The sequence below is a fragment of the Sinohyriopsis cumingii genome, chromosome 6 (assembly GCF_028554795.1).
Source record: "Sinohyriopsis cumingii isolate HCF-2022 chromosome 6, ASM2855479v2, whole genome shotgun sequence".
Classification (NCBI taxonomy): domain Eukaryota; kingdom Metazoa; phylum Mollusca; class Bivalvia; order Unionida; family Unionidae; genus Sinohyriopsis; species Sinohyriopsis cumingii.
Genome location: NC_142966.1, coordinates 41,620,069 through 41,642,793, shown reverse-complemented (window position 1 = coordinate 41,642,793; position 22,725 = coordinate 41,620,069). Strand labels below are relative to the sequence as shown.

The 22,725-nt window shown below is 37.8% G+C and overlaps 2 protein-coding genes across 11 annotated transcripts in view; one reads left to right on the top strand and one right to left on the bottom strand.

Annotated features, from left to right (window-relative positions):
• Positions 1 to 7,680, bottom strand: part of LOC149796782 (rho GTPase-activating protein 26-like) — a 168,347-nt gene extending 160,667 nt beyond the window's left edge. For all 10 annotated transcript variants that reach the window (XM_089961428.1, XM_089961431.1, XM_089961429.1 and 7 more), the window contains exon 1: positions 7,410 to 7,680. In XM_089961428.1, the coding sequence (XP_089817554.1) occupies positions 7,410 to 7,563 (154 nt within the window). In that variant the 5' untranslated portion in view covers positions 7,564 to 7,680. The remainder of the gene's footprint in view (positions 1 to 7,409) is intronic.
• Positions 7,681 to 7,739: 59 nt separating this feature from the next.
• LOC149796781 (zinc finger protein 330 homolog) overlaps positions 7,740 to 22,725 on the top strand; it is a 66,342-nt gene continuing 51,356 nt past the window's right edge. Inside the window, exons 1-3 of the mRNA XM_089961438.1 lie at positions 7,740 to 7,865; positions 13,377 to 13,396; positions 15,482 to 15,552. Of these exons, the coding sequence (XP_089817564.1) occupies positions 7,746 to 7,865; positions 13,377 to 13,396; positions 15,482 to 15,552 (211 nt within the window). The 5' untranslated portion in view covers positions 7,740 to 7,745. The remainder of the gene's footprint in view (positions 7,866 to 13,376; positions 13,397 to 15,481; positions 15,553 to 22,725) is intronic.

The window sequence follows — 22,725 nt, the reverse complement described above, 5'->3', positions numbered from 1 at the left end:
CTTTGTTATTGTGTTCATTATGTATAGGTTGTTAAATTCATATGTGTTTCTTCATCTCCTTGTTTTGGAAATGAGAACAATTCGACTTTTTCTCAGCTGTCTTGCTCCACTGTTTTTGAACAAAACGCCATCACATGATACTCGCCAGTCAACCCGTTTATGCTACGATGGACCCTCATTAATTGCTTTAAATGATCATTCCTTGGCTCTCCACACTACACTGTGCTCTAGACTAAAGGAACTGGGACTACATTCATCATTACCTAAATATAAACAGAAGCAGAAAAAGAAACGTTTCAAAGCTGGCCGGCGTAGAACAGGAAGAAGACTTCCAGTTATCTCCCTTATCTCAGCTCAACAATTTAAAAAAGTTCGACCAATAATTTAGATAACCAAATTAAAATCCCAATTAATTTGTCAACCTTTGTGTCAACTATCCAAGAGATACCTCTGCGTATTGCATTATTCAATGACCATTCAGTAGGACCACCAGAAAAGCGCACAGAAATAGTTAATTTTATCAGCGACCAGAATATTGACCTCTTTTTCCTGACAGAAACATGGCTAAAAACATCAGGCGATGAGCCCAAGTGTACGGATCTAACACCCACTGGTTACTCCATCAAGTCGTTCCCCCGTAATTCTTGCGGAGGTGGAATTGCTGTCATCACAAAGAACTCCATGATAAAACGTCTTAACCACACCACAACATTCAATTTCGACCACACATCGTTTGAACTAGTCCAAACCACACTCACACTGGAGCAAAGGTCAGTCCATTTTTTCTGCCTATACCACCCTCTTCCTAGTAGAAAAAACAAGCTGACTGACTCTCTCTTTTTGGAGCAGTTTCCGAAACTCCTGGACTATGGAAATTCGATAGGTGGCAACCTGATTATTCTTGGAGATTTCAACTTTCACCTTGACTGTCCTGGAAACCCAAATACATCAAAACTCATAGATTCCATTAATGTTTTCAATCTCAAACAATCACTTAACCTACCCACTCATAAACATGGTCACATTTTACACTGGATTCTTCATAGACCTGATGATAACATTTTACTGTCCTCCCTGGTATCCTATAACCTTGCATCAGATCACCTCTGCATTATATGCCATCTTGATGTATCAGTCCCTAACCCTTCACCTTTATCTGCTACTAAGAGAAATCTCCGTATGATAAATAGAACCAAACTAATGCACAACATCCAGGCAAACCTAACAACTTGCTTACCTCCTACTGCAGAACAACTTGATAACTGCCTGCGTTCATTGCTTGACAAACATGCCCCAGCTACCAAGTGCAGAGTATCAATTCAAAAGTGTTCTCTATGATATAGCAGTGTTAGGGACCAGCTTCGCACTGCTAAAAGAGACCACCATAAAGCTGAGAGACATTGGCTTTCCACCAGACTCACTATTCATAAGCAAATCTATGAAGCCATTAAGAAGAATGTCACAAATATAGTCCATGCAGTGAAATCAACCCACTATTCTACTAAGATCATGGAAAGTTCCAGCTGCAAAGAGCTCTTTGAGATAACTAACAAGCTAATGTCAAGGAACAAATCAACACCACTTCCAACTACCTTCTCTACAGTCGACCTTCCGGACATGTTTGCAAATTTCTTCCGTGACAAAGCACAAACCATTAGAGATAAGCTTGACACCACAATTTCAATTGACTTGTCGTCACCATACAGTTGGGATACAGAATTTGAATGGCAACCACTGGCAGCATCTGAACCTGTCTCTATGGATTTTGTACGTACAGTCCTGATGAAGAGTGCACCAAAGTCATGTGAACTTATCCAATTCCAACATCAATGCTGCTTGAGTGCTTAGATCCAGTTTTGCCTTCATTAACTGATGTTATTAATACCTCTCTCTCATCCGGACGATTCCCATCATTTTTCAAAACTGCCATTGTAGAGCCTCTGCTGAAGAAACCAACACTAGACCATAATGATTTAAAGAACTCCGCCCAGTTTCCAATCTCCCATTCATATAAAAAATCTAAGAAAAAGTTGTTCTATCCCAGCTTGTATCTCATCTAAATTCAAACAGTCTTTGTACAATCTGCATATCACCCTTGCCACAGTACTGAAACTACTCTTCTAAAAGTAGTTAATGACATTCTCTCTGCTTTGGATAGCGGAAAGATTACAGTTCTCACCCTCCTTGATTTGTCTGCAGCATTTGACACAATAGACCATGACATATTACTTCACCATCTCCATCATGTATTTGGCATTCATGATACAGCCTTACTGTGGTTCAAGTTCTACTTGGTCAACAGGACACAAACTGTATCTGCAAATGGAATACACTCCAGCCCAGTTGATCTATGCTGTGGTGTTCCACAAGGGTCTATTCTTGGACCTGTTCTCTTCATTATGTACACTCAGTCGCTCTCACGTGTCATAGATCACTATCCAGTGTCTCACCAATTGTACGCTGATGACACCCAGATATACAAATCTAGCCACCCAATTGAAGTTTATGCTACCATCCAAAGTGTAGAGAGATGCATTTCTGATGTGAAATCATGGATGACATGTAACAAGCTGCAGATGAATGATCATAAAACTGAGGCCATTCTGATCACAACACAAAGACTTTTCTCATTCACATCCTTTACCTCAAACAATAAACATCAGCAACACCAACATTAAATTTACACAATCAGTACGAAACCTAGGTGTTACTCTGGACAGTACTCTCACATTGCACCAACATGTCATGAACATAGGCAAGGCTGCATATCTTGAGCTGAGATGCATCAGCTCAATTCGCAAATATCTTTCAGTTGATGCCACTAAAACACTTGTGTGTTCATTAGTACTTTCAAGACTGGACTATTGTAACTCAATTCTGTCTGGTTCATCTCAATATCTGCTCCAGAAACTTCAAAACACAGTTGCTCGGATCATACTTATAGTACCACGATCAGAGCACACCTCCCCGCTGCTATGTACTCTACACTGGCTATCCATTTGATCCAGAATCAAACACAAAATTTGTTCTCTGTGCTACATTTCACTGTCGGACTCTAGTCCAACATACCTATCCGACCTCACCCATGTGTGCACACCAGCAAGATACTTACGCTCCTCTTCTGACAATCATATACTCTTTATTCCAAGTATGGAAACAAAGTCATATGGACAGCATTGTTTTGCATACCAGGGCCCAGCAACATGGAAATGAATTGCCCACTGAACTTAGACACAAAGACACAGTGATCACATTCAAAAGGGCTCTCAAAACTCACTTATTTCGACTGCAAGAACAAACTTAAAGACCTAATAATATTACCTACCTTAAACATTCTCAGCATGTTTTTTAATGTTTTCTAATTTCATGGTGTTTGTTTTTGTAATCATATCATTATGTTTTTTATCTTATAGGTGTTGTCTAATGTTGTAAAACGCTTAGAGCTTCTAAAGATTAGGCGCTATACAAAGTCCTCATTATTATTATTGTACAATAAGCATAAATGCCGGTTCTCTGGATGCATTAATTGTTTAAGCACAAAGTGTATATGATATGTATTAAGAGAGTAAACTGGAGTGCAAATATTGTAATATTTACAATGAGAACTGTCTGTCGTTCAAGATAATATTTGCATGATTTTGTTTTGAACACATTTTGATTTGACTTTATTCATATGGTTTTGAGGAGTTCATTCCATAAAACATTACCATTGTATGCATTTGATTATTTATTTTAAAGTATATTTTTCTAGTACAATGTTTTGTGATAATACATAATTGTCATCCTTTGAAGAGCTACTACTGCCTCACAAATCCAGCTGTCCCATATCAAAACCTTTTAGCTAAAAAGCTACAATTTATCGGCCCACCTAGGTGGCAATTAGAGTGATCTACCTGTGATACTGGAATGTTGCACCAAATGCAGTGAAATCATCAGTTACTACATAAGCATGCATGTAAATTGTGGGGAGGCTTGGAGGGTGTATGTGTATTGTGATTGGGTAAATATTATCAAAGAAACATAACTTACACACAAAAAATTGGTACATTACCCGATTATAAACCTGCTAGTGAAAGACCTGACAACAGAGAAACCGGAGATTACCACTATCCAGGACAAGGCTGGTAAAAGTCTCAAAGATGATCAAGAGTTTCTTAACAGATGGCTGAAATACCATTCAGAGCTTCTAGATATCAATCTGTTATAAACTTCCCATTGACCACTTGATCCTCATGGATGATGTAAAAGGCTGCAGTAAAGATGCTAAAGAAAGGTTAGGCAGTTGGGGTAGACAATATACCAGCAGTGCTGTTCAAGCAGGAAGAACCTCTACGATAGATGTCCTGATACAAATCTGGAACAAAATCTAGTGAACAGGAGAATGGCTCTCCCCAACAAGTCTCTGATCATCACTCTTCCTACAAATGGGAATCTGCAGCTGAGCCAGAACTACCGAACAATAAGCCTCATCAGTCACCCAAGCAGGGTTATACCTAAGATCATCTTCACCAAAACGAAATCACAAACAGAAAACACCATTGCTGAAAAACAGGCAGGTTTCAGAACAGGACATAGCTCTATAGAACAGATCTTAACTCTCAGGATCCTCTGTGAAAAGTATCTGCTGCATCAACAGGCCCTCCATCATGTCTTCACTGACTTCAACCTTGCAGGCCACCATTCAGATATAAAACAAATGCAAAACTGATCAGCACCACAGGAAACCTGTATGGCACAGTGACTAGCACAGTTTTCATCAATGGCAACATGGCAGATTGGTTCAGAACTACAATCAGAGTTAGGCAGGGGTACCTTCTCTCACCCACTCTTCATCATCTACCTGGAAAGAATCATGTCCATACCTTGACTGTCTGCGTGGGTTCGAGTCTAGGATTTGGCCAATGTGGGTATGTGAGAAAGCTTGCCAGTAGCTTCTTGTGGGTCAGTGGTTCTTCCTGGGGTTTTCCTGGGTTCTTCCTCCACCATTAATACTGGCTGCCATGCATAGCCTATCATGTGCTGAACAATGGCGTTAAACCCCACAACAACAACAACCATACCTTGGAAGACCATGATGGCATTGTCAGCGCTGGAGTCAAAACAATTACCAACCTGCTTTTCACTGATGATATTGATGGCTTAGCAGGAGATGAACAAAAAGCACTTGTAACATTAGTGAACCATCTCAGCCAAGCATCAATAAGGTATGGGATGAAGATCAATGCTGAAAAGACCCAGCTAATAACAAACAACCAGAGTGGCAACCAAAAGGAAATAAGAATGAATGGACAGAAGCTGGGCACAGTAACATGTTTCACGTACCTAGGTCCTAGGTGCAATAACCCCTGATGAAGGTTCAAAACCTGAGGTTCTTTCCATGGCTGCACAGAAAACAACTGCCTATTTGGAAGGACAGTTACATCATGCTTGGGTCCAAGATCAAGCTTATGTACTTGACCATATTCCCATACGCATGTGAAACATGGACTCTGACTGCAGAACTTGAGAGAAGAATCCATGCCTTATAGATGAGGTGTTATGAAATGAGGCTGAAAATCTCATACTTAGATCATGTCTCTAATGAGGGGGTGTGGATTAGAATCCAAGGTGCAGTTGGATCATATCAAAATCTGCTCACCACCGTAAAGAAACATAAGTTTAAGATGGTATGGTCAGATCTCATGCTCATCTGGCCTGTCAAAGACAATCCTACAGGGCAGTGAGAAGAAAGAGAAAATGTGACAGACAGAAAAGATAGAAGGATAATATCAAAAAGTGGACAGGCATGGACTTTGAAAAGTTCCAAAAGGCTGTTGAGAACAGGGCAAAATGGAGAGAGATTTTTGTAAAGTAATCAGTGGCCCCTTCCTCCCCCCCCACTACCAGCCAGGTTATGGGACAAATGTAAAAAAAATTGATTAATGTAAAAAGCCAATTCACTGTTGGTGAAAAGGTGATATACTGTATTAAGAATAAAAGTGGCTAAAATCATAACATGCAAAAATCTGGTGCAGCCCAAGCTTGCTCATCACAGGAAACAACACTGATGAAAGTGTAATGAAACTATTAAATGTGCCAGAGAAAGAGACAGGAACAGAGATGAGATCCAGGGGAGGGTTTGTGGTCAGATGCAGAAACATTCTAAACAATGGACTATCATAAGCTAGTGAATTATCACCTAAATATCAAATGAAAATGCAATGCATCAAATTGTCCATTCATTCTGCATGCACACATGTGCAAGAGAGATATAGAGATATGGACAGAGGTTGCATCTGTCGCCCTGTAAATGCATGCCCCCCAATACAACTCTAAAATAAATACTATATGAGGGATAATGATAAATTACATATTTAGCTATTTTCTTTAAATAAATGATTCATTGAATATGCCAGATGATAAGGCCAAACAATTATATTTCTGGCTGGCTGACTGTCCATTTCTTGTTGCCAAACTCTGCACCTTTTTCCCAATGGTTATTGTTGTTCTAGGGTTTAACGCCATTTTTCAGCACAAAATAGTCTCTATGTGGCGGCCAGTATAACTGGTGGAGGAAAAACCCTGGAAAACATAGGGAAGGACCACCGACCCACGAGAAGCTACTGGCAGGCTTTCCCATGCTAGCCAAGCCTTGGACTCGAACCCACGCAGACAGAGGTGAGATGGCAGTGATCCGGAACGGTGAGCGCTTTAGACCACTCGGGGCACCCTTTTCCCTATGGTAATTTTTTTTTAGAAAACAAAAACATTCCCAAATTGATTTATATATCTAATTCAATCACTTTTGCCCAGTACTGGAAACACTTTGTAATCATCATAATATATTCCACAGTCGAGCTTTTCTGCACATGTAATATTTCTAACATCAATACTAGCACAAAACATACAGAATTTGACCACTGACGAAAATAAATTACTGCAATATTTACCAATTGAATAAAAGCAGTTGTCACCAGAACATTCATTTCAAAACTAATTTTGGACACATGATGAATGTGAAAATGGTATTATCAATAATAAAAATATATAAAATATATCCACCAAATTAAAATTGTTGACTGTTTCCATTCACGTTCATGTGCGCATCAGAGACCCCAAAATGTTTAATATGATCCCCAGTTCTGATGCCGAGGTTTGTTTTCAACTCAATCTGACCTCCAGTTCTAATAACATGGGGATTTTTTACTCTCAAACTTGCATCCCATGGGAAACTTTAAGATCGATTATGTTGAACTGTTTATCATTTATCAATATTTAAAGCCGCAAAACACTAGCCACAACCCAATAATCTACATGTGATGACACCGTTCCGTATATTCTGAAAAAACAACAGCTTAAGTTATATGCATTGACATTATCATATGGTTTTAAATGACAGAAAATACAACGATGAGTTGATTCCCCCTTACGTCTTGTTGCTGCAAGAAGCTCCTTTCCATCATTTATCATAGATTTGATAGCCTTACTGGTCCGTTCAAGCTCCTTTTCATGTTGTTCCAGATTTTGCCTGAACACCAAACTGTCTGTTAGACAGTCCTTAAATTCAAGCGGACGAAGAACCATCTTTGACGTTTTAGGAATTCAAATGATACAAAGTTATCATAATGAAAGCAGATATATGACACCAGTACATTAGCCTGGTATAAAGTAACAGCGCGCATGCTTACTTTTCCGGAAGTTATGTTTTCTTTTTTCCGGTTAAAGTTTGACAGAGTGCACGTGTTGTTTTGTATATTATATTTGATATGCCAAAGAAGAAATCTGGGCAGAGGAAAAAGGCTGAGAAACAGAAGGAACGTCAGCGAGAAATACGGAATGCTTTCCTTGGGAAACCTTTGGCTGATAGGCCCAGCAATTTTTTAATGGTGAAGTCTTAGATACTGACTTTGTCCATTTCTTACAGCAAATAGTAACCAAATTATTTGCAAATACAAACTAAATTTTATGGTTTCTTTTATTTATTGGATGGGACTGTTACATCCCCAGTAATTCGAAAAGGTCTGCAATGCAGAAATAACGACACTTAATAAAAAGCACGCTGTGCTCAATTTTTTTTTCCAGACTGGTTCAGGGCTAGTGCCTTGAAAAAATTCAAAGCCCGACTCCGTCCTAGTCCTACATGTAAGACATGGCACATGTTGATTTTGTTTAGGTGACGCCCACAACATAAATATCAGCGTCAGGTCTTACATGTAGGACTAGACTCGGTCCATAAGCCCTGACTCCAATACTAGTAGGGCCCTACCTTTTTTACAGTTATTTTTAACGTGACGTTGCAGTTGCTGTACTTCAAATATGAAGAAGGAAAAAAAATGAAATTAATTTGTATGTTTACCCAGATCTCAGAATATTCATGCAAAACAATTTTTCCTCCAGGGCCAGATGTCAACTATTCGTCCGATCTCTCCATCAGAGCCCTCTTTACTCGCTGGATAATCAGTGTTGATGATCATCAGCATCTGAATCGTGTCCTCCTTTATGCAATTTCTCTCTACACTTTTGATGATGTTAATAAGACTGAACCCTCTTTCACATTCTGCTGTAGAGGGGCTTACAACTTAATTTATTTCCAAATTTCCAGTTTTTGTAGGTCTTCAGCTTTGCCTATAAATTAATGTAATGTTTAAGTATTGCATCATGATATGTAAGGAGTAGTGGGGCAAAGTAAACCAGCAGCAGCTGAACTTCAGCTCATCTATGGCTAGACAATCTACACCTCTCTTGAAACTTACTGTAGTTAAAAGCTTGAAAGGAGTTGAGAGGGCACTGACTGAAGTTTTCAAACCTACAACAGATTCATCATATAATTAATAACTAAATAAATACTGCAATTGGAAAGGACAAGTCCACAGTATTTTAAATAATTTCCAACCATATGTTCCATGCAAATTCTTTATATTCTATGACTTAAAAATTACATGTTCAATGTCAAACTTATCACTAGACTATGTACTCTGTAGTTTTCGATCCATTAATCGAGGTGACCAATGTTATATAACATTTTTCAAACATAATTGACCAGGTAACAGTATGTATCACAAACCTAACAGCTTTGATCATGAGATAAAGAAGTGATGAGGTTGTTTTATAAATATGTTAATTTGATAAAGGTGATAAAAACTAACTTATCAATAGGATCATCGACTAGGACGGTCAGAAGTTGCTGGTATGGATTATCTCCCTTTAATTATATCCCCTTCAGGTGCTCCCTATAAAATTTGGACTCCTACAGGTCCAAACAAAATGAAGACTAATTATTTTGTGATATTCTCCTGCATCTTTGAAATATGAATAACCAAAGAATATGTGATACATCTCATAAAATAAATGTATGAAACAATTTTTTCGTCAAGTTATAAGTTTCCTAAGCTAATTTTCTGCACATGATTTTAAAGTAGTAAAATGAGAAAACTAAGATCATGTCTATGTTGCTGTACAAAACTTTATTGCCTAACGTTTATTATCAATGAAGATGTGACATATTTCAACAAATTCTGTTCAAGAGAATATATTCCATAGCTGCTGAAAAAGTAATAGTATGGCATCCTAGTTTAACGTTAAAAACCTTCGTGTATCTTCCATTACAGTTTTGAGAGATTCTAGTTGTATTATGTGAAACTGCGGCAAGATATTCATCACATGTTAGCAGCAACTATTGTTGAAATTTAAGGCAGAGAGGTTGCAGATTCTCAGTAAAATACAGCAAATCAGATAGTATTTATTTGCCTAAAATTATTACAAGTATGTATACAAATAAATAAACCATAAATTTGCGATCCTGTCAGTGGACTGTTGTAATGAAGCTATACTATAGTGAGTGATTACATTACCAAAACCTCTCCATCTGAAAATAGATACACTCATCTCTTGAGTTGATTCTGTAGGAAAGAAGGGACTGCAACTTTTGATGGGGGGATTCCATTTTTTACCAAAATGGGAGTCCTGGGCTCCTAGTTTTAAAATCCTAGCGAGATCTCTGGACACTATTGTTGGTTTCTCATTTTCATTGTCTCTTAAATCAGCAAATGTTAGCCAAAGTCTACTAATGGAGTTATCACCTTTCACCCCCTTTAAGTCAACCATGTAGACAATATCTGTGTTCACTGTACCATCATGTACACATCTATGTACACCAGCTTGTGTACATTCACTGACAGATCTATGCTGCCATCTGCTGTAACAGTTATGAATCCACTGTTACTTTTCATTCTTGACATTTTGAATAATCCATGCTGGGAGAAAATTCATTTGCCATGATATCATTTCTCACATTCATGCAGGGAGAAAATTCATTTGCCATGATATCATTTCTCAAATTCACACCATTTATCTCCTGTAAATCTCTCATCGTACTTTGAAATCAGCAAAAGGTCCAGAGTTATTGTCTAGGTAATATGCAGTATTTAACGGTACTTAAAATCGATTCTGGTTTGCCTCAGGTAGTTTCTTGAATATCGTTCCATATGAGGTGTTCACCAACTTCACATTTTGGTATTGAGCACAGATTATTTGTTCATAAAGAAACTGTCATACGTGCCTCAAGTGCAACATTAAGATGGTGTGACTTAACTGGGTCTAACCTAAAATGGTCAGTTCCAGTGCCGAATACATTTTCCTCTGCTTCTGTGGGATACTTCTCACAGCATTGATAAATCATTTTCCAGCTCTGATCATATCAGCCTGGTATCAGTATAAGGTAACTGGGTGGAACATGATGCTACATGTCTGCGGCATGATGCCTCAGTGTCAGATATCACTATAAACTGCCACACTACAGACGCTGTAGCGATATGACTGAAATGTTTATAAAACTAAGTTAACAATCCAAATCACACACACACACACACTCATCATATCTAAACCATTCATAAGTTTCTTTCCATAAAGGCTGAAATGTCCTTTTCTTTTCCTCAGCATAATATTTATTGTTCTTTGCAGACATTGTTCTTTCCCAAAACATCTTTTCTCTTTTCCCCCTTATTTGGAGAACTTGTAGTAATTTCATTTTCTGCATGCTGAAAAATCCCAACATGTTGCCAGATTTTAATTTAAAAAATTTAAAACTTAAGTTTGAGGGCCATGTTTTGTTTATATAAATCAAAAGAGGTTCCTAGTTTGTTTGTGTCATAGTACAGCATATGCATCTTTATGCAAGAAAAGACATAATCTGTACATCAATAGAATATATGGCTACTGACTCTTTGAAGTAAATGAATTAAAACACAGTGATAATTTCTTATTCTTTAATATGAAAACCTTCTCTTGGACACTTTTATGAATGGTTAAACCCTATCTTAATTGTCATATGATCCCATAGGTGCCTATAATATGTTTTAGCAGTGTTGCATTACTTAAGTATAAGTCTGATCAAGGGGCAGCTCAATAATTGTTCATTGATGCCAACTGAGCACTAATTATAGGTAACTGAGGCAATCTGTTCCCTATTCATAGGTTGGATGCCTTGCCTTGCATGCAAAGTTTACAACTTTCAATAGAGCTAGTCAATAGACGAGCTTCAAATGGCTTAGGGCCCACATGGGGATAAATATTAATAACTGACTAGGCTTTCAACAACTTTAAAATAAAATTATGCATTTTGTTAGTGTAATTGAAGCTTTCTCGGGCAAAGTTAGATTTGTTTTCTGACAAGCCACTTGGGTTTTTCACTTATATATAGGATGGGACCAATCTGAAATTAGAGTGGCCCCAGGCATCAAGCTATCAGTTATTTTGAGCACTGAGCAAGAGTGTTATTTTACATTCAATATTTGCTACACATCCAGAACAATTTTTTTACCAAGATAGGAATTTCACCTTGAAAATAAAAATTGTATTTTTCTGACATTCAGTATGACTATGACAGGCCATCATAAAAAATCTTATCACTACACCTCCTAGGTAGAAAGGCCAATTTGCATTGTGTTTTCACCAGAAGACTTCTTATGATATCTAGTTGTTACTAAATGAAAATCATACTGATCAGTATCACCATGGCAGCCACCTCTAAACTCTGTTATTGCTCCTCTTAAATAGAAAGTCACATCATCATGGATTTTTTACCAGAACCCTAATTAAGATATATCGTTGTTCCTCAGTGAAAATGACGCTGAACTGACCTCAGATTTGAGCAACATGGCAGCCATTTTGAAAATTCTCTTGTAGATACTCCTGAATGGAAAGGTATATGTACATAGGTGTTTTCACCCGAAGACATCATATGGTGGCTAGTTGGTCCTAAATAAAATAATGCTTATCTGACATCCAATATGGCAACCATAGTGGCCATCTTGAACATCTTGTCAGTATTTCTCCAGAGTTGATGGTCATTTTGGTGTGTGTCTTTTGTCAAAAGACTTGTTTTATCTAGTTGGTCCTAAATGAAAATGGTCCTTGCAGACATCCAATATTACTGCCGTGATAAACAATTTAAAAATCCTGTATATCTTCAGAATTTTGTTTTTATTTTCCCTCAGCTTTATAGAGCGAGATGATATGCAAATTATTTTGAGGTGATTATTTAACAAAGCTGTATCTAATTGTTGTTTTCAAAATTAAGTAATATTATAGTAGAGGCACCAACTACTCGGCAGGTCAAGATCCAGCACAACAAATTCCTAATTGACAAATATGCATGTTCCTCAATGTCTAGACTGAATACAAGGAATACAGTTTTTTAAAATGCAAGTTTGGTGAGTTTGAAGGAGAATCTTTTCTTTCACAAATAGCAAACAGTGTGTAATCATTAATTTTGCATGATCATTTACCAAGGGAATAAGGGACATCTAAGATGTAATAAATATATGACAGTGTTCTATCCAGACTCATGTTATAATAAAATCTGTTATAGCAGGGTTCCCATGGAACATGAAGAACCTGTGCTCAAATGGCATATGCAATTCCAGTGTATGATTATCACTTATATGCAAAAATTACACTTGCTTAAGTAGGTCAGCTGGCCAGATCATGCAAGGGAAGGTGTCACGCCATGTTGTGTAAAGAGCATTATGTTGTCAAAGTTATAAGGAGAAAGGTTAAAATAAGCAAAACACTTGGCACATATCTAATGGATATGATCCATGTTAGACCATATTTATATAGTATCACAACCAAAACTTGGATTCTTACACAAGCCCAAAGATTGTTTCAAGCCTAAATTAAATCAAGATGGCACACAGGACTTTTATAATTTTAAGTTTCCACTTGTCCTTTTTGGACACAAAATCATAATGTGACTACATTGTTGTGTTGTTTGCGTTGCAAAAGTTGTTTGCATTGGAAAAAGTTGTGTATTCTTATGCACTCATCACTTTTATGAATGGGTGGGGTTTTTAAAGCTTTTCGCGACAAATTCATTAACTCTTGTCTTCTATTTTCAGGAATGTGACCAATGTAAAAGGTAATTGTATGCACTTTTTATATCGATCATTAATGTTTTGATGGTTCTTGGTCATGAATAAGTGTTCTTTGTATCACAGAGTGTATGTTTGAAATCAAGTAGGCATAATATTTTGTGACTGACTTTTTATAGGTTAGAGACCAGAAGAACTTATGGGATCGTTTTTTGTCTGAATGTTGGCACAAGTTTCTTAACACTAATCCTCCTAAACTATTTGGAGGGGCCCCGACTGGCCGAGTGGTCTAAAGCGCTCTCTGTTACGGATAACTGCCATCTCACCTCTGTCTACGTGGGTTCGAGTCTTGGATTCGGCTAATATGGGTATGTGAGAAAGCTTGCCAGTATCTTCTCGTGGGTCAATGGTTCTTTCCGGGGTTTTCCCAGGCTCTTCCTCCACCATTAATACTGGCCGCCATGTATAGCCTATCGTGTGTTGAAAAATGGCGTTAGGCCCTACAACAACAACAACAACTACAAAACTACTTGGAACATTGCCATGAAACTTTACACACAAACATTTATCCCATGGTCTGGTAAATCCTTTATATAAAATGGTGAGTTTTGACATCCAGTATGGCTGCCACAACAGACATCTTGAAAATCTACTTCTCCTCAATGGATAATCTTATCACAATAGGATTTGCACTAAGATACTTTCAATGATGTCTTCTTTGGCTGAAGTGAAAATATAGCTGAGCCAATGTCCAGTATGGCTACTGTACCAGCTATTTCAAAAATCATGTTATTTCTACTTATCCTGAATGGAAAGTTGTATTGACATGAGGTTTTCACCACCAGATTTATTACAGTGTCGAGTTGGTACTTCATGAAAATGGTGCTGATCTGATGTCTAACATGGCCTCTACAATGGCTATTTTGAAAGTCTTTTTATAGGTTCTTCGACCTGCAAGGATGGTCATATCAGCATGGGTTTTTTTTCCACTAAAAGACTTCTTATGGTGACTAGTTGACGCAATTGAGAATACTATTCAGACAGCCAGTATAGCCACCACATTGCCTGTATTGACAACCATGTTACTTATATCTCCTGAATCAGTGGTCATAGCAGAATGTGGGTTTTGCTGAAAATGATTCTTATCCTGTCTAGTTGGTCAGGCTCCCTGTACTCGTCTCTCTCTGCACCACACTTTAATTTCTGGCCTTTGGTTTGTGCCACACTCCTAATTTATATATTAGACTACAACCCTTTTTCTCAAGGCACCATGCCCAGTCCAGATGGGCATCTTGTCTTTGTACCATGTTATTTACATCATACAGCTTTAAATTGTCTTTTGGCATGTGCCAACATGGTCTGATAAGTTTGTGACTAACCATTTGTTCACAAAACGAAAGCATTTGTAGGCAAAAAATCGCTTTATTTACGAGACTGGAATAAAAAGATAATGCTATTTAAGGTTAGATAATGATAAGCTAAGTTATAATGCATTTAGGCTTAGAACTTTTAAAGCAGGTGATGTTAGATGAAATCAGCTGTGAGGCAGAGTCCTTATTGACTGATTGAAGTCGGATTTGGACATGATCTCTGAAAGGACTCAGCTTGTTAATGAAACAACAGAGCACATTTTGACTTTTAGGGATTATTTTGAAACCCATAATTGATCTATGCCTGTTCTTGAAATACCACTGTATTAGTCTTGTTTCAAAGTCAGTTTGTCTCACTTTGTACACATTGACAAGGCTGTACAAAACTAAAAGTAAAAATGTTGATATTGGTATTGAAATCACTATTCACAGTATACATTTTAAAGAGTAAATTCTCTATTACCTTTCATGCTTTATTATAAGATGAGTGAAACTGTAAGCTGTCTAAACCAGATCTGCCATCACATAATGTGCTGGCAGATCAGGGTCTGTGCATTTTGTTAAGAATAATCAATAGAACAAATAGAATAGACCCTGATCTGCAGATGCATTATGCTATGGCAAATCAGGATCTTTGTTGTTTGTAGTTTGACTTGGCTTGAAGTGAGTATATATGGTAACTTGTCATAGTCTCTTTACCACCATCTCTCTGCATAATTCTATATCAAGATGACTGTTGATTCAGGCACTTTATCATTCCAGGTCACAAAAGAACAGAGCATTCTGTTATTTCTGCCAGAATCTTCAAAGATTGCCTGTTTGTGCTCAGTGTGGTAAGTTAGAAACTTGTTGCAGCCAGTGAAAGAGTGAGTTTATAAGAATAAGCAAATTTGCCTGTTGTTTAGTGTAGGATATAATGATGATCTTGAATGTTTTGTTTTATAGATGATTATAAATATTGTTTACGTAAAAGAAAAAAATAGAGCAGCATTTTTGCAATTGTTGTATATGCACGAAAAGAAGGTTCGTCCTTAAATTACAGTGATTGAACTATTGGACCAGTGAGAATTTAAAAAGTAGATAAATTTGAAGAAAGACCATATTTATATTAAAAAATGGAAGGCCCAATACCTGATACTTGTTACACAGTGCATGGTTAGCTTAATACCAAGCATCATGACACCTGTTACACAGTGTATGGTTAGTTGAATACAAAAGCATCATGACACCTGTTACACGGTGTATGGTTAGTTGAATACAAAAGCATCATGACATCTGTTAAACGGTGTATGGTTAGTTGAATACAAAAGCATCATGACATCTGTTACACGGTGTATGGTTAGTTGAATACAAAAGCATCATGACATCTGTTACACTGTGTATGGTTAGTTGAATACAAAAGCATCATGACATCTGTTACACAGTGTATGGTTAGTTGAATACAAAGATTCAGGACACCTGTTAAACAATGTATGGTTAGTTCAGTACAAAGCATAATGACACTTGTAACAGTGCATGGTTGGTTCAATACAAAACATCATGACACCTGTTACACAGTGCATGGTTAGTTCAATACAAAGCATCATGACACCTGTTATACAGTGTATGATTTGTTCAATACAAAGTATCATGACACCTGTTACACAGTGTATGGTTAGTTCAGTACAAAGCATCATGACACCTGTTACACAGTGTATGGTTAGTTCAGTACAAAGAATCATGACATCTGTTACACGGTACATAATTATAAATAAATATAAAACATTGTGAAAATGAAAATCTACATGGCATCATAATTGACAATATCTTGAGCTGGAAAATGCAAGCTCATAAGGTCAGTAAAAAGTAAATTCAATGCTTTATATCTTGAACAGAATAAAATCTTATACGTCTGACCAATTATATGCAAACTTTGCCTGAAAAGAGCAAACATAGATACAGCAAAAATTGTCTACTCTTGACTTCATCAATATAGAGTACAATGATCACTGACAAATAAAAAGAAAAAAAATCAGAAATTCAATATGTGATATATGCATTTTTGTAAGACAGGTATACACTATATATTTTGCTTTGACATTGCATTTCAGACAGGCATAGACATGAATAAGCACTTTATTACATGTTTTCTCATTATTTTAATGTTTCAGTTAGTGTACTGTCAACCTGTATTAGTAAGCAATCACCTCATCATGTATATGAGGTTCATGATTATAAAATAAAATCAATACACGATCACACTTGTCTTAATTTAACTTCTTCAACAAATAAATTTTTTTTCACATACCAGTTTACATGGCTGATGGGAAGTGTCTTGCTGAGTGAGAGAGAGAGAGACATACACAGACACACACACACACAAGCAGGTAGAAGACATTGTTTTAAACATTTCGAAAATATAGTAATAGATTTTCAGAAAAGGAAAGAAAACGCTTATTATATAATGTTTCATGTTGTTGTTGTTGTAGTTGTTTTCGGGTTTAATGAAACTTTTCAGCACATGATAGGTCATACATGGCGGCCAGTATTAATAGTGGAGGAAGAACCTGGGAAAACCCCGGAAAGAACCACCGACCCATGAGAAGCTACTGGCAAGCTTTCTCACATACCCACATTTGCCGAATCCAAGACTTGAACCCATGCAGACAGAGGTGACATGGCAGTGATCCGTAACAGAGAGCAATTTGCTTTGGACCACTCGGCCACTCAGGGCCCCTTATGTTCCATGTTAAAGACATTAGCGATTGCTTTATACAACAGCTTAGGGGTATGGTGAAAGAATTTTAAAGGGTCTTTTGTGTTACAAGTCTTTAATAATAATATTAATAATAATGAGGACTTTGTATAGCGCCTAATCTTTAGAAGCTCTAAGCGCTTTACAAAATTAGACAACACCTATAAGATAAAAAAACATATAATAATATTATTACAAAAACAAACACCATGATATTAGAAAAACGTTAAAAAATAAAAAACATGGTGAGAATATTTAAGGTAGGAAACATTATTAGGTCTTTAAGTTTGTTCATGCAGTCAAAATAAGTGAGTTTTGAGAGCCCTCTTGAATGTGATCACTGTGTCTTTGTGTCTAAGTTCAGTGGACAATTCATTTTTGACTTGATTAAATGCAAAGGAAAGCAATGTTTTTGTGACAAATTGATTTTCTCCTTTGAATACGTTTCCCAATCACATTATGTTAGGAATATTGGATTACTACCTCACGAATCCAGCCCTACTAAAAGATGAAAATTGTCTTATTGTCTATTTTTAGATAGACAAAGGACAGTAACTCTTGCCCATTACCTCCCCTTGATACCACTAGGTGTCACCAGAGTTTAGCTTCGCTGTGTCCTGAGACACACACAGTGCAATAACCTACGAAATCCAGCCTGTTTTTGTGTTCCTATGGACCCATCCAAAGTTCATTTTGCATTTATAATGTGGATTTATCGATCTACTGCATTTTGTATGCTTTACTTTTACAATATCTGCCAATATTTTGAGAGATTTGTCACTTGTCGGGACTTTGTCTTGTAGGACCACTGTCCCACCAAGCAATCATTGACCATACACAAGGTTATTACGGGTTATCATACATTTGACTACATCTGCTTATTCTGTCTGCTACTGAGCTCTTAATAGAAAATTTTTAAGTGCTGCTTGATAATTATCCATAATTTATTTGTATTTCATGCTGTTTTGAAAGAATTATTATTTACCAAGCATGCAGCATAAGTTTTAAACATGGTCATAGGTTTCTGATATGACACTTCACTGAACTGTTAGTTACAACATTGTTTTAGCAACCTAGTAGTTTGACACATTACTAGTTTCTGCTTTAGTTTGTGTCTTGTGTCATTTTAGCATGTATCAGTTAAACATTCTACAGGCCATTTCAGAGCCTGGAAGTTTACCAGGAGTCCTGGTTTGTTTATATAATGTATACATGGTTTCTGTTACGCAGCATCTATAACATGTGGTCAGAACAGTGTTTTGTTTTAGTGACCTGGTAGTTTCAACATATTAATAGTTTCTACTTAGGTGTGTTTCTTGTATCAGAGCATGGTTGCCTACCATGACCCTGTTCAGTTTATTGTATGTAAACATTGTCCCTTCTTTATTAACTTTGCATTGTGCTTCAGCTTACTATAGGACATACGTTTATGATACGACAGGTTTATGGGTCTGTTTGTTATGGTGTTTTAGCGACTTAGTAATTTCAGCCCTTTATTAGATTCTTCTTTAGTTTTTGTCTTTTGTGTCATTTCCACAGAATATTTGTTTAATCGATCTATATGCAATTTCAAAGCATGGAAGTCCGCCATGACTCCTTCTATGTTATGTATACATTATTTCTGATATACAGCATCTATAATATGTAGCATGGGCTGCCAAGCTAGATGATTTATACTATTAGCTAGTTAGTCACATGCTAATTTAGTAATTTGTGCTTTGTTTTCTCTCATCTTGTGTCGTTTCAGGAGGAATGTTTATTACTCACATGGCATGCACATGTACAACAGTAGTCCTGTTAAACATTGAAGGGAAGTAGCTAAATATGCAGTGTTTGGTTAGAAAATACTGCTGTACTCAAGAAAGTGGCAGAACGGAAAGAGAGATGGTCAAGGTCACAGCAGGATACCTCTGACATCCTTAGTTTCCACCCCAAAACAGCCACACTGGCAAGCCGTGTGGAATCCACCCCCAACCCTATTTTTGTCACACGGAACCATCCACACCATTACACCAGGGGACAAAGGAGGGGACCATCAATCGCTGGATAAGATGCATCAGTTGGTACAGCAGTCAAAGCCACACTCTTTTCAATCTGTCCAAAACATTAGAGGAATATTCCACATTTTTAGGCATCCCAGATGGGGTAAGCCTCCACATATGTCAGAGCATGACCTTTGGGCCGGTAACTCGGAGTGCATGGGATTTATAATTGATTGGCTAGACCCAAATAATAATAATAATACTGCTGCACCAACACTAGCCATCCAGCTGACACTGGCAGTCGCCCTGACATTACCAGCAGTCCAGCCATCCCAGCATGGAGACCTCTTGGCTGGAATGGGCCAACTGCACAATGTTTACAGGATCTTAATGATAGGTCCATCGATCTAGCTGGGCTGTCTGCAACAGATCATTATTTCACTGGTGATTTAAATGAGAAATCTGCCCATTCAGCATTCAGCATATATGCAGCTACTGTGCTGGAAAGGCCAGACAGTATGGGAAAGGTTGGAAATACCAGCAGTGTTGGAAAGGCTGGAAGCACGGCAGTACTGACAGTGTGAGAAAGGCTGGCAAAACAGGCAATGCTGAAAAGGCCGGATGTGCTGTCTTTACTGGTGATGCCAGATAACGAGAGCACAGAGAACACAAATATGACCGAGTGGAGTCGTCAATACCACCCGGCATGACTTATGTTGAGCTTGAAGCCTAGCCAGATGAGAACCCGGCACACAGTAAGGGTGAATAGTCACATGCCCACCCACATCGACCCTTATCATGCAATAGTACAGTGGTTGTATGAAACTGATTTGACTCACTGGACCTCCCTGTTCCCTCAGAAAGGGGGGTGGGCTGATCCAGGTCAGGCGGAGGAGCTTAAGGTTTCGTTCATCAGCACTCCCCTCCCTTGCCCCACAACACGATCCACTGTCAGATCGGGAGATGGATGCCTTTAAATAACAGAGGATATGGTCGCTCATAAAAGGCACAGGAGCTTGTGCTAAGGACACATTCCCCAATGAATCACCATCATCAACTGGAGCCTCATAACCATATTCATATGTCATTCCGCCTCTCCATCAGACAGTCTCGATCTGACAGATATATACTTCCACTTCTTTATCTACCCCATCTATTGCTAGTTTCCACATTTACTGCCACACCATTATCAACTCACCATTCTTCTCTTTGGCCCTGGGCTTTCGCTCATACTAGGGACTCAACCATCTCTTCATTCTGGGCAGTGTTATCTACATCCTCAGCAGCATACCTGGGCAGCATCTTAAAGAAACACCTGGTAAGTTCTGTTCTTGCGGAATGATCTCCTGGTAAGTTCTGTTCTTGCAGAATGATCTCCTGGTAAGTTCTGTTCTTGCGGAATGATCTCCTGGTAAGTTCTGTTCTTGCGGAATGATCTCCTGGTAAGTTCTGTTCTTGCGGAATGATCTCCTGGTAAGTTCTGTTCTTGCGGAATGATCTCCTGGTAAGTTCTGTTCTTGCGGAATGATCTCCTTTCTTTGCCAGATCATCATGACCTTTTCACGAACTGGGAAATTCAGACCTCTGTGCATCCAAGAATTCCGTCCATTTCGGCATGAACTACTTAACCAACTGGAATCTGGCATGTTCCCTTATGTTCACAGTCCCAGAATCGTCAAACTTGTCAAGTCCATTTCCATCAAGACTTGGATTTCATCAGTAGAGTTCTTACAACTCCTCTGCCATTATACGGCATCAGAGTTGATTTCACACAGCTGTCTCATTATGCGGACCTTGCCAGCACATTTGTGCCCCGTTTTATGTCTTCTTGATCAAACAGTCATTGTCACACCTGCAATCCAGACATGATTTTTCTCCGTTTTAAAGTGGAATTCCACTTTTCTCTTGACTTCAATCAGATTTTTCTTGATATAGTTTTTTTTTTTTACATCATCTCTGATCCTGCTTTAAAAAAACGGTCTCTCACCTCCCATTGTAAGTTAATCGTTCCATATATTAGCGCATGACTTTCATAAATTTATCTAATGAATCTTTGTGTAATGGAAACTGATGGCATTGGAAAGAAGAAGCATGCTTGCAAAACATGGCATCCCGAGTTGTTGAGAGAGACCATGACACTAATGTTTAGATATACATATTTTAAAAACATATGGAAATGGGAATAGCTGGAGCAAAAAGTTGATGGAAATTTAGTTGGTCAGTTTATAAGAAAAATGAACACTAGAGGACTGGCATTTTGTGACCTCTGCTCTACAGTAATCGCAGTTGGAAGAGTTTGGAACAGCACCTACAAAGGAAGCTGCATAAGGAAAAATTGAAGCTCAGAAGGTCTCTGGAAAAAATGCAATTTATTACTATAAGAAGAAAGATTTCTTGCATGAGAGAACAGATGTAGCCCTCTGACAGAATATGTGCACTGCATGTCGCCAATACAAGCACCAGCTTGAAAGGTAAAAGGCTCTCATTGAGAAGTAAAAGAAACAATTGCACATTGAACAAAAAAAGTCAGTGGTGACAAAAAGGAAGGCTAAAGAAATTTTTGCCAAAGCCGCAAAAAGAGCATGACTTGCACATCAACAGGTTGTGTCCATTGGAGGAAAAGACAAGTTCATGTATGGGAGTATTTGTATATATTTGATGTACTTGGGTGTTTATTTTACAGATTTACTATGAAAGAGACAAGTATAATATATTTTGCTGCAAAAATTGAGAAATCATTGACTTAATTAGGATGTGATCACTGACATGCACATGAAATAACTTCAGCATCAATAGTATTGGAGAACAAATTCATGTTACTATAAATATTGTGAAATTATTGAAGTCAAGTTGACCATTTTTGGTAAGTTTATTAGCTATTCAAATGATGATTTTGGTTTATTTCATGATTGAACTGTTGGACCAGTGAGAGTTTAAAAAGTAGGTAAATGTGATGAATGCATCAGGAGCAGTTTTGTATGAGAGAGTAAAGTGTGTTTTTGTGCCGGGGCCTTCAGTCCTCTAGATCCCAAGATCAATTTAAGCAAGTTTTGTACCTCTCGTTCATGCTTCGCTAAAGTTCCAGTCATACAAAACGTGCTTCCTGATAGCTTTGGCTTTCACATGCAGGATCAGTGAGCTACGTACCCTTTCAGTCAACCCGAACTATCTTCTGTTCAGTTCAGATCATTCGATAATCCTCCTTACACAGCTAGGCCTAGTTGCCAAGAAACAGTTGCCATCTGTAGGTAACCACTGAGTCATCATTTGTCCTCTCTTTTCCATAAACA